We start from the raw sequence: 13,496 nt of genomic DNA on the forward strand, positions 1-13,496 counted from the left end.
TAGACCGAAGACCTTCTCAAGGTCTTCTATAGACCGAAGACCTTCTCAAGGTCTTCTATAGACAGAAGTTCTACTCAGGATATTCTATAGGCAGGAGATCTACTCAAGGTCTTCTATATACCGAAGACCTTCTTAAGGTCTTCTATAGACCGAAGACCTTCTCAAGGTCTTCTATAGATCGAAGACCTTCTCAAGGTCTTCTATAGACCGAAGACCTTCTCAAGGTCTTCTATAGACCGAAGACCTTCTCAAGGTCTTCTATAGACCGAAGACCTTCTCAAGGTCTTCTATAGACCGAAGACCTTCTCAAGGTTTTCTATAAACCGAAGACCTTCTATAGACCGAAGACCTTCTCAAGGTCTTCTATAGACCGAAGACCTTCTCAAGGTCTTCTATAGACCGAAGACCTTCTCAAGGTCTTCTATAGACCGAAGACCTTCTCAAGGTCTTCTATAGACCGAAGACCTTCTCAAGGTCTTCAATAGACCGAAGATATTCTCAAGGTCTTCTATAGACCGAAGACCTTCTCAAGGCCTTCTATAGACAGAAGTTCTACTCAGGGTATTCTATAGGCAGGAGATCTACTCAAGGTCTTCTATAGACAAAAGACCCTCCCAAAGTCTATAAACCGAAGACCTTCTTAAGGTCTTTTACGATCTTCCCTTCCCAAGGCTTTCCACGGAATAAAGACCTTCCTAAAGTTGGCTATGGAAAGAAGACCTTCTCAAGGCCTTGTATAGAAAGAAAACCTTCTAAATGTCTGGTATCAAAAGAAGATCTTCTCAATCTATTGTATGGAAAGAAGACCTTATCAAGGCTGCTCTATGCCTATCTAAGTTGTACCATATACAAGGGGCCTTTTTGTAAGTCTCCTCTGGACAGAAGATCCTTGCAAGTCTTCTTACAGGAATTCTGTAGACAGAAGACCTTTTCCGAATATTCTGTTGGAAGAATGTAAAGTCTACTCTTGGCAGAATACCTTTTGAATGGGTTCTATGGATAAAATACCCTTTAGTCGTCCTTTTTGGACAACATTTCTTCTGTATTTCTTTTTGCTAGAGAATACGTTATGATTGCCTTTCATGTTCAGAAAACCATTCACGTTCTTCTTCCTTGTACAGGAACCCCTTAAAATACATTTTAGGAACAGAAGGCTCCTTATGAGTATTCTCTGGAAACCCCCTTATGAGCTTTCAATGTTAAAAATATGTTTTAAAGGTCCGATATTGACAAAAAAAAACGTTCAAATATATTCCACTGACAGTAGACCCTTTAAAAGGCCTTGATGGTCAGAGTACCCTTTAGGGATCTTCAGAGGACAGGAGACACTTTAAGAGTCCTCCACCTACATTCAACTTATTATTTACATTCGAAATCCTTTTCAAAGTTATTTAAGAAAAGAAATAATTTATATTTTTTAATGAACCCTTAAGCCAACCATCCCCTTCCATCACCCCGCACTCACTGTCATAATTGAACAAGTTTAATATTTAAAAGATGTTTGCTTAAATGTCACAATTAACCTTTGACTTTTGTTGTTTATTTTATTTTCTCTCTCTCTCTCTCTCTTCCATCTTTCATTAACCATTCAATTGCCCAAACGACGACAATATTATCGTCATCATCCTCCTCCGACGTGGCCTGGTTCAAAAATACCTGCCAACAAAAACACAAACAACTACAAAAACATCTCATTAAACAGTCTGTATCAGGTACGATGCTCTCTGCGTGTCTCACCCCGCCTACCGGTACAAATCGAAACCACAATACCCGAGACCACAGCGAATGGCCAGCCTGCCGTTCAGCCCATTGCATTGGCGAATGGAGGCGGCAATGGTAGCGGTAGCAATGGTGGAGATGCTAATAACGTGGCAGGTATGGGTGGTGTCGGCAATGGGACAGAGTCTGTGGAACAGTTGGACAACAATCATCAACAACAACAGCAGCAGCAACAACAACCACCATCCGATATACCACCACTGCCCAATAATGTTCACAACTTAGCCTCGGCCAGCATAATTAATGGGGCTGGAGCCTCACGTGTTTTCCAAATACTCTATCGCAACGAAGAAGTGACACTACGTGACGTGATCTACTTTCGGACCCACTTATTAGGTGAGTATGGCTTTCACATGCTACAGCTATTGACAATTTAAGAACTACTTTGTGCGGACGCCTGGCACATGTTTGGCCCAGTGGATACGGAGAAAAAGAAGAAGATGAGGTGGTGGAAGAGATCTGACCCTCTGACTGCCATATGACAGGAGCAACATGAACAGCATGAAGTTTTAATGGTCTACACTTTCACAGAAAGTTAGGTTCGATTCGGTTCGTTGTTGTCTGTTTTTTTTTTTTTTTTGGCATGAATTGCCGGTTCATTGTTTGCCTGTCATATCCAACTCAGTAATGATGTTGTTTGGACTGATTCGAGTCGAAACAAAAAAAAAAAAAAAACGACGACATTTTATGGTGAGTGGGTGGCTGCGGAGTAGTTAACTCATTATGGATCACAGCAACTTGGATTGATAGGACAATGTGGGTCATGCATGTCAATTGGATAAGAGAAAACAGACACATTTGTGTGAATGGAATGTTAGCATTTGGAAAAATATGCGAGGGTTGATATCTCAACTAGGATCCAAAAATAATGAATTACCTTTAGGGAAACATTTTATAACAGCCATAGACATTTGCCAAATTATTTTTAAGGTCCCGTTTAATTTATTTTAAGAAATATGTTTTTAATGACTCCTTAAAATCTTGGATATTTTAAAATATTTTTTCAAGGACTCCATTTACACTAGGATTTTTAAAAAAATAGTTATTTAAGGACTCTCCTTAAATCTAAAGTACTAAAGTAGTACTTAATATACATGAGGTTATTAAAAAGGATATTTCGTCAAAGACCTTCGTCAAAGACCTTCGTCAAATACTCTAATTTATCTTAGATTTAAAAAGCAATATTTCATTAAAAATAGGTTCATTATTGAACAATAGGATTATAATTAACTACAAATTTAAAAAATATTTTTTACGGCTTCCTTCCCGGTTTCCATAGATTTTTTAAAATATTTTTGAGGTCCACGTTAAATGAATAACGTGGACTAAAAATATTTTTCAAGAACTCCTTAAAAGTAGTTTTTAAAGAAAATATTTTTCAATGACATCCTTTGAACGAGAATCTTTATCAAAAAAAATATTTTTTAATATTTTTCGACGGACTAGAAAGAGAAATTTTTATATTTTTGTGAAAGATTTTTTTAATAAATTACAAGGACTTTCAAACTTAGATTTTTAACTATTTTTTTTCTTTCAAAGACTATTGACATATATGGATATACATTTTCAAGAACCAGATCCACATATTTTCTCAAGGATTAGAAACGTAGATTTCAAGGACTATGTAGCTTGGATTTTTTAAAGGACTATAAAAGTGAATTCAATGTAAAATGTTGTTTATACCCTACACCACAAAATGGTCAGGGTATTATGTCTTTGTGCATTTGTTTGTAACAGGCAAAAGGAAACGAGATAGACCCATAGTTCCTTTTGATGATCTGCATAGAATCACATTCTGAGTCGATTTATGCATGTCCGTCCGTCCGTCTGTCCGTCTGTCCGTCTGTCCATGTATTTTTGTAAACAAAGTACAGTTTGCATTTATTGCCCTATCCAGATGAAATTTTGCACATATCATTTGTGTGGCCCAAGGACGAACCCTATTGAAATTGGAAATAATCGGTCAACATTTAGATATAGCTCCCATATATATCTTCGTCCGATTTGCTTTTTTTGTACACCAAACGTGTAATATCAGCCCGAATAGTATGGAATTTTGCACATATAACCACATTAGGCCTGACAATAAGTATGCCAAATTTAATCGAAATCGGTTCAGATATAGCTATAGCTCCCATATATGTTGTTCGTCCGATTTGTTATTATTGTTCTCTGCAGCCGTAATATGCACTCTGTAACAACAATATTTGGGGAAATATATCAAATACAGCTCAGAAATACATTTGCTAAATTTTATCGAGATCGGTTCAGATTTGGATATAGCTCCCATATATAAGTTCGTCCGATTTACCTTTGATTGTGCACCAAACGTCTAATATTTGCCCAAATTGGATGAAATTTGGCACTTACGACCGAATTGAGTCTAGAAGGTAGTATGTCAAATTTGGTGAAGATCGGTTCAGATATAGCTATAGCTCCCAAATATATTGTTTATCCGATTTGTTATATTTATTACCCACAGCCGTAATATGCACTCAGTAACAACGGTATTTAGGGAAATATATCAAATACAGCTCAGAAATATCTTTGCCAAATTTTATCGAGATCGGTTCCGATTTGGATATAGCTCCCACATATATCTTCATCCGATTTCAAATTAATTTCGCACCAAATGGGAAATACAAGTCCGAATTTAAAAGATACAAATGCTTCGGCATATTTAGTCCTTTGAACTTTAAATTATAATTATAAACATGGCGTGTATTATTGAATTCTCCCATAAAAACTTTTAATTGTTATGCGGAGCTCTACTAAATTAGCAAAGTGGTGTAGGGTATCATAAAGTCGGCCCCGCCCGACTTTAAGACTTTCTTTACTGGTTTTTAATTTAAAACAAGTAAAAGAGCTGTAAATTATGCAGGTCCCCGTTTTGGTATAGCCCCCATATAACGGTAACCCCTATATTCGATGATTTTAGCGACATTATTCACCGGAATTGTTTCAAATACTACAGCCAATGACAGAAAATTGTGCGTGCAGCTCCACGTCTTCGTAGAGCCCCCATACAACATTACCTCCCGACATTCGGTATTTTGATGATTTTTGCGACATTATTCACCGGAATTGTTTCAAATTTGGTATTTGAAGTTCGTAGTGGATACTACAGCCTTTGACAGTAAATTGTCTGTGCAGGTCCACGTCTACGTGGTACCACCTAATATTCGGTACTTTAATGATTTTAGCGACATTATTCACCGGAATTGTTTCAAATTTGATACTTTAAGTTCGTAATGAATACTACAGCCTAAGGCAGAAAATTGTCTACGCAGGTCAACGCCTTCGTATAGTCCCCATATAACGGTACCTCCCGATATTCGATATTTTGATGATTTTAGCGACACTATTTACCGGAATTGTTTCAAATTTGGTATTTTAAGTTCGTAATAGATACTACAGTCTATGACAGTAAATTGTCTGTGCAGTTCCATGTTATGGTATAGCCCCCATATAATAGTACCTCCCTATACTCGGTATTTTGATGATTTTAGCGACATTATTCACCGGAATTATTTCACATTTGGTATTTGAAGTTCGTAATGGACACTACAGCCCAAGACTGAAAATTGTCTGTGCAGATCCACGTCTTCGTATAGCCCCCATATGACGGTACCTTCCGATATCCGATATTTTGGTCATTAAAGCGACATTATTCACCGGAAATGTTTCAAATTTGGTATTTGAAGTTCGTGATAGATACTACATCCTATGACAAAAATTTGTCTGCACAGGTCAACGCTCTAGTGTAGCCCCCATATAACGGTACTTCCCGATATTCGGTATTTTGATGATTTTAGCGACATTATTCAACAGTACCTCCCGACATTCGGTATTTTGATGATTTTAGCGACATTATTCACCAGAATTGTATAAAGTTTGGTATTTCAAGTTCGTAATGGATACTACAGCCTATGGCAGAGCATTGTCCGTGAAGGTCCACGACTTCGTTTAGCTCCCATATAACGGCACCTCCCAATATTCGGTATTTTGATAATTTTAGCGACATTATTCTCCAGAATTGTTTCAAATTTGGTATTGGAAGTTCGTAATGGATACTACAGCCCAAGACTGAAAATTGTCTGTGCAGGTCCACGTCTTCGTGTAGCCCACCCACAAATCGGTACCTCCAGATATTCGGTATTTTGTTGATTTTAGCTATATTATTAACCGATTTTTTTTAAGTTTCGCATTTGAATATTGTAATGGCTTATGCCAAAAGTTACCTATGCAGGTCCATGTCGTTGTATAGACCCTAATATAACAGCTACATTCTGTACTTTTAAGATATTAACAAAATTTTTAACGGATTTTATTGTTTTTGAGAATTGCTAAATTCGTTCCAAATGGTGGAGGTTATTCAAAGTTGGGCCCGGCCGAGCTTACAGCTTTTTCTACTTGTTTTTATATTTTTCCGATCACCGAAATGTGATTTTTCAATTTAGATTTTTAGGACAATTTCTAAGTCATTTCGAAAATTTAATTTTTTAAGTCGCATCAAACCGACAAAAATGTGTTTATCTTACGAAACAACCTATTCCAAAAGGTATGAGCTGAGCAATTTAAAATTAATTATATTTTCACTAATGGCATTTTTTTTTTCCTAATTTTCCATCATAACTATAATGGTATTTGGCAGGCAATCTTCACATTAAAACGAGACCACAGAATGATCAACTCCTTATCACCTCTCTCTCTTCGCGCCGAAAATCTAGCCCCCCCCGGCCCAACTACTGTTGGTGGCAGATTTCTGTAACTAAATTGCTGAAATTTGATAACATTTGTTAGCGAAACTCCACGTGTCCAGTTTTGGTTGGTCTGTATCCAACCGAAAATGTTTAACTAAAAGTTTGTACGTGTTGTTGTATAGAGGACTCTTGAAACATAGAGGCTTGTGAAACATCATCCCCTACGAGTTCTGGGGAGTTGTGGACAAATTGCCAGCATTTTATTACATTTTTTATTTTTTTGCATTTGTTTCGGATAAATTATAAACCATCGTTTTCGTCATCAAACGAACAAACGACAACGAACACAGATCGACGATAACATTAGACACCGACAACCAAACGACCAGCCTGTCTGCCAAACCGTTGGAGAAATTGTTTCCGTCGCGACTCCTAATGTTGCCGCGTTCGACTGCCGCATTGCTTAAATTTTTGGCTGCCTGGCTGTCTAGCTATGTGTGTTGTTGTGGTTGTTGTTATTGCTATTACAACACATCAATTGTATGTTAGTCAGCGTGCAATGCTTTTCGCCGAAAATTCTTGTTGTTGTTGTTATTGGGATTTTTGTGGTGTGTAACAAAACATAGAATGGCAACGGATATAAATATAATTTGGCCAATGAATAATGACATTAGGATGCCAAACATTTTCAATATTGGGAGATGCTCAGGAGGCTAAATGCAAAATAGATCGGTTCTGGTGATTTTTAAAATATACCCTCAAAATCCTTGATTTTCCGTATCACACTTTCTGTATTCAAAACAAGTTAAAAAGTATCTGTCGGTTTTGTCGTCAGATGTATAACCTCAACCAATATTATATAATTTTAATACATTTTGACTTCTGTTCAAATTGTTGACCCTCTATGGATTATGTTCCAAAGGAATGGGCCAATGTTGTCCATTTCGTATCGGATCAAATTAAATATTATATAAATATAGCGACGGACCAGGTTTGGACTATATTGGTTATTTCCTTCACTTTATATCTGATAATTTGTATACCCTACACCACATAGTGGTAAGGGTATTATGTCTTTGTGCATTTGTTTGAAACATGGAGAAGGAAACGAGATAGACCCATAGTTACTTTTGAGAACCTTCATAGAATCACTTTCTGAGTCGATTTATGCATGTCAGTCCGTCTGTCCGTCTGTCCGTCCGTCCGTCTGTCCATGTATTCTTGTGAACAAAATGCAGGTCGCATTTATTATCCGATTGAGATTAAATTTTCCAAACAATATTTTATTGGCCCAAGGACGAACCCTATTGAAATTGGTGAGAATCGGATCAAATTTAGATATAGCTCCCATATATATCTTCATCCGATTTCGGGTTAAATGTGCACCAAATGTCCACTATCAGTCCAAATTACCTGAATTTTGCCACACCCAACCGAGTTCTGCCTAGAAGCAAGTATATCAAATTTGGAGAAAATCGGTTCAGATATAGCTATAGCTCCCATATATATCTTTCATCCGATTTGATCTTTAAGTCCCTCACATTCCTACTATGCACTCCACAACCGTGATATTTGGTACCAGGTATTAGATGGAGCACAGAAATACCTGTTTTAAATTTTATCGAAATCGGTTCAGATTTGGATATAGCTCCCATATATATCTTCATCCGATTTCGGGTTAATCGACCACTAAATGGCCAATATCAGCCCAAATAGTCCAAATTTTGGCACATGTGACCGAGATTAGCCTTAAAGCAAATACAACAAATTTGGAGAAAATCGGTTCGGAAAGAGCTATAGCTCCAATATATATGTTTTATCCGATTTGGTGTTTAAGCCTCTAACATTCGTAATATCCACTCCACAAGAATGATATTTGGTACCAGATATAAGATACAGCCCAGAAATAGCTGTTTGTAATTTTATTGAAATCGGTTCAGATTTGGATATAGCTCCCATATATATCTTCATCCGATTTCGGGTTAATTGTGCACCAAATGGCCGATATAAATCCAAATGGACTGAATTTTAGTACATCGGACCAAATTCAGCCTAGAAGCAAGTATATCAAATTTAGTGAAAATCGGTTCAGATTTGGATATAGCTCCCATGTATATTTTCATCCGATTTCAGGTTAATTGTACACTAAGTGGTCAATATCAGCCCAAATCACCTGAATTTTCGTATATACGACCGAATTCAGTCTAGAAGCTAATACGTCAAATTTGGAGAAACCCGGTTCAGAGATAGCTATAGTTCGTAAAATGCACTATAGAATTAGATAGATTTTGATTTTGTACCAAACATCTCATAGAGCTCTGAAATGCCCTGTATAAACCTTTTTACGAGAGCTCTACTAAATATGCATAGTGGTGTAGGGTATCATATAGTCGGCCCCGCCCGACTTTTGAGCTTTCCTTACTGGTTATAAAAGATCTTGTGTTGATGGACACGTTGAGAAGTACCAAGTCTGAATGGAATCGGATGTTAAGTTCGTGATTTATAAGCTTCACGGATATTTAAAACTTCGACCCTGTGTGGGGGAGGTACCAGAAGGAATGGTCCCATCTCTACCTTCTTTATGACAAATTTACTCTTGATAGGAATGCTAAGATGTGATAAGTCTCAATGGAATCGGATGTTAATTTCGCGTTTTATGGGCTTCATGGATATTCAAAACTTCGACCCTGTGTGGTAGAGGTACCAGAAGAAAAGGTCCGATCTCTAACATTTTTTATAAAAGATCTTGTCTTGATAAAAATATAGAGATGTAGCAATTCTGAATTGGAATTGGATGCGAATCTCATATTTTATGAGTTTCATGGATATTCAAAATGTTGACCCTTTGTGGGGGAGGTACCAGAAGGAGTGAACCGATATATCACAGCAGCTATTTTTTTAATAGAAATAATAGGATGTTTAAAATATTAAGAGAACCGGATGCTTATTTCGAATTTTATATTCCTTTTGGTTATTCAAAACTTTGACCCTTTGTTGGGGGAGGAGCCAGAAGGAATAGGCCGACCGCTTTCTTCTTCAAAACAGATCTTCTGTTTATAGAAATATTGTAATGTGCCAAGTCGGCATAGAATCGGATGTAAATTTCGCGATTTCTGAGCTTCACGGATATTCAAAACTTCGACCCTGTGTGGGGGAGGTACCAGAAGGAATGCTCCGATCTCTACCTTCTTTATAACAGATCTACTGTTGATAGAAATATTGTAATGTGCCAAGTCGACATAGAATCGGATTTAAATTTCGCGTTTTATGAGGTTCATGGATATTCAAAACTTCGACCCTTTGTAGGGGAGATACCAGAAGGAGTGGACCGATATATTCCATCTTAACACCAGACCTTGGGTTAATAAAAATATTGTAATGTATGAAATTGGAAAATAATCGGACTCTTACATTACATTTTATAAGTGTTATTACTATTCAAAATTGTAATGATGTGAGTAATGAGTGGACCGATATTGTCTATTTTCGCACCTAACCTAGCACTGAGGAAAATTATTAGAATTTGCAAAGTTGGAGCAAAATCGCACCATCCTTTCTCTTTTTGTGCAGAAAAATATTATTTTAAAAATTTCGACCTTTTCTGGGGAAGGTACCAGAAGGAGAAAATCGATATTGGCTATTTCCGCACTCGATTTAAGTTTGATATCAAGTTAAAGAGCTGTTAATTCGGCCGGGCCGAACTTTGAATAACCTCCATCGTTTGGAACAAATTAAGAAATTTTCAAAAAATAACATCCGTTAAAAATTCCGCTAAAATCTTAAAAATACCGAATGAGCCTTTATATTAGGGTCTATATGACGGCGTGGACCTGCATAGGCAACTTTTGTCATAAGCCATTACAATATTCAAATGCCAAACTTGAAAAAAATCGGTGAATAATGTAGCAAAAATCATCAAAATACCGAATATTGGGAGGTACCGTTATATGGAAGCTATACGAAGACGTGGACATTCATAGGCAATTTTCTGTCATAGGCTGTAGTATCCACTACGAACATCAAATACCAAATGTGAAACAATTCCGGTGAATAATGGCGCTGAAATCGTCAAAATACCGAATAGCGGGAGGTACTGTTATATGGGAGCTATACGAAGATGTGAACCTGCACGAACAATTTTCTGTCTAAGTCTGTAGTATCCATTACGAACTTCAAATACCAAATGTGAAACAATTCCGGTGAATAATGTCGCTAAAATCCTCAAAATACCGAATATCGGAAGGTTCCGATATATGGGTGCTATACGAAGAGGTGGACATTCACAGGCAATTTTCTGTCATAGGCTGTAGTATCCACTACGAACATCAAATACCAAATGTGAAACAATTCCGGTGAATAATGGCGCTGAAATCGTCAAAATACCGAATAGCGGGAGGTACTGTTATATGGGAGCTATACGAAGACGTGAACCTTCACGGACAATTTTCTGTCTAAGTCTGTAGTATCCATTACGAACTTCAAATACCAAATGTGAAACAATTCCGGTGAAAAATGTCGCTAAAATCCTCAAAATACCGAATATCGGAAGGTTCCGATATATGGGTGCTATACGAAGGCGTGGGCATTCACAGGCAATTTTCTGTCATAGGCTGTAGTATCCATGTAGTAAATGTGAAACAATTCCGGTGAATAATGGCCCTAAAATCATCAAAATACCGAATAGCGGGAGGTACGTTTATATGTGAGCTATACGAAGACGTGAACCTGAACGGATAATTTTCTGTCTTAGTCTGTAGTTTCCATTACGAACTTTAAATACCAAATTTGAATTATATGAATAATGTCGACAAAATACCGAAAATAGCGAGGTACCATTATATGGGGGCTATATCAAAACATAGACCTACATGACCCATTTCAATACCAAAAGTCCAGCAGACATGATATATATTTGAGTAAAATTTTACCAACCTACTTCATTTCGTTCGAAAGGTAGAGTGATTTCCACAGACGGAAAAAAAATATATATAAAAATATATATATTTATATATATATATATATATATATGTATATATATATGTATATATATATATATATATATATATATATATATATATATATATATATATATATATATAATATATATATATATATATATATATAATATATATATATATATATATATATATATATATATAAAATATATATTTATTTATTTATTTATTCATTTATATATATATATATATATATATTATATATAAGTATAAAATATATATACCTTGTCTTGGTCTAGTCTAAATGTATATTGTCGGGTCTAAAATGTATATTTCCAGGTGTTACAAACGGAATGACAGACTTAATATACCCTCCATACTATGGTGGAGGGTATAATATTATTACGATGTACCAAGTTTGGACCGAATCGTATACTCCCTTCTAGACTTTCGTGCACACCAGCCAGCTAGACAGACAGACTGACGGACATCGCTAGATCGACTCCAAATGTCCTGAAACGGATTTGGTGCAAAGAGATCTAGGGTCTAATACTGTTTTTTCAAAGAGGCATGTTTTGGTCGTATCAAATGATATATATCCTCTCTAGCCATACGCCTGAAGGTATAACTAGCCACATGGCTAAGGGTATAAAAATAGATTTTATCTTAAAAGGCATCCTAATGTTCATACGAGTATATATGTTTCAGTGAGTACTGAAAATGGCTACCTTACATTCCTATTCACCGTGTAGATGAGAGAGTGTGTGTGTTCGACTTGGCTACGGTATTGCTTATTGTTTTGGCTGACTGCTTGCAACTTCACACACACACACACACATATATTCACACGGTCACAATAGGCGTCATAGTCTTTGTAAGACGAGTTTTCCCCACAAATGCCTAAGTGAAACTTTTAGTACTTTTTGCCACTTTAGTTGTTCGCTCCCGACTTTTGTTGCAATTTTATTTCTGTTTTTTTTTTTTTGGGCGATAAAACAAAAACACTAAAGTGGCCAATAGATAAACAGAAAGAGAGGGCTTTTGTTGGTGGCATTTCGAGCGAAATGTATCGAAACAAAAAACTTTTTTTTTCATAGTTTATGAAGTAAGAGGAGAAAATGTTAAAGTTAAAGAAACAACAACAACAATTTGTGGCGAGGTTGTAAAATGGCACCAACAATGGTAGAGGAATTTTTATTGTGTAAACATACCATAAAATATTTTGGGCAATTAGGTGACACTCGCTATATTAGGAACAAATTCGAGTTAGTTAATTAATTTTATTTAAAGGAATGAAAATATTCCTGTTCTTAAACAGAAATTTTTAATTCAACTGGATTTCTATATGATATTTATTTTTAGACTTTCAAAACTAGATTCCTATGTAAGATTTTTGCAGGGAAAAAAGATTTAAAAGCAGATGGTCCTTGGGCTCGTTTATATGGTAGATTTAAAATAATGTAAAAGTCTGAGTTTAGTTGACCGAATGTCCTTAAAAAATATATTGAAAAAAAAATCCAGATTTGGGTGGGAAATTGGATTTTTTTTTAAATCGGGCTTCGGGCTTTCTTTTTCTTGCGAAGATATCTGTTAAAACCCATGTTTTCTGGCAAAATTATGCTTAAAACCAGTAAAGAAAGTCTTAAAGTCGGGCGGGGCCGACTTTATGATACCCTACACCACTTTGCTAATCAAGTAGAGCTCCACACAACAATTAAAAGATTTGATGGGAGAATTTAATCATACACGCTATGATTATAATTGTAATTTAAAGTTCAAAGGACTTAATATGCCGAAGCATTTGTATCTTTTAAATTCGGACTTGTATTGCTCATTTGGTGCAAAATTAATTTGAAATCAGATAAAGTATATATGGGAGCTATATCCAAATCTGAACCGATCTCGATAAAATTTGACAAAGATATTTCTGAGCTGTATTTGATATATTTCCCGAAATATCGTTGTTATGGAGTGCATATTACGGCTGTGGGTAACAAATACAACAAATCGGATGAACAATATATATGGCAGCTATAGCTATATCTGAACCGATCTTCAC

The 13,496-nt window shown here is 36.1% G+C and overlaps 1 protein-coding gene across 1 annotated transcript in view; it reads left to right on the forward strand.

Annotated features, from left to right (window-relative positions):
- LOC131800706 (protein FAM135B-like) overlaps positions 1-13,496 on the forward strand; it is a 53,761-nt gene that overhangs the window by 9,115 nt on the left and 31,150 nt on the right. The window contains exon 2 of the mRNA XM_059118381.1: positions 1,703-2,115. Within this exon, the coding sequence (XP_058974364.1) occupies positions 1,703-2,115 (413 nt within the window). The remainder of the gene's footprint in view (positions 1-1,702; positions 2,116-13,496) is intronic.

This window comes from Musca domestica, unplaced genomic scaffold (assembly GCF_030504385.1).
Source record: "Musca domestica strain aabys unplaced genomic scaffold, Musca_domestica.polishedcontigs.V.1.1 124, whole genome shotgun sequence".
Taxonomy (NCBI): Eukaryota; Metazoa; Arthropoda; class Insecta; order Diptera; family Muscidae; genus Musca; species Musca domestica.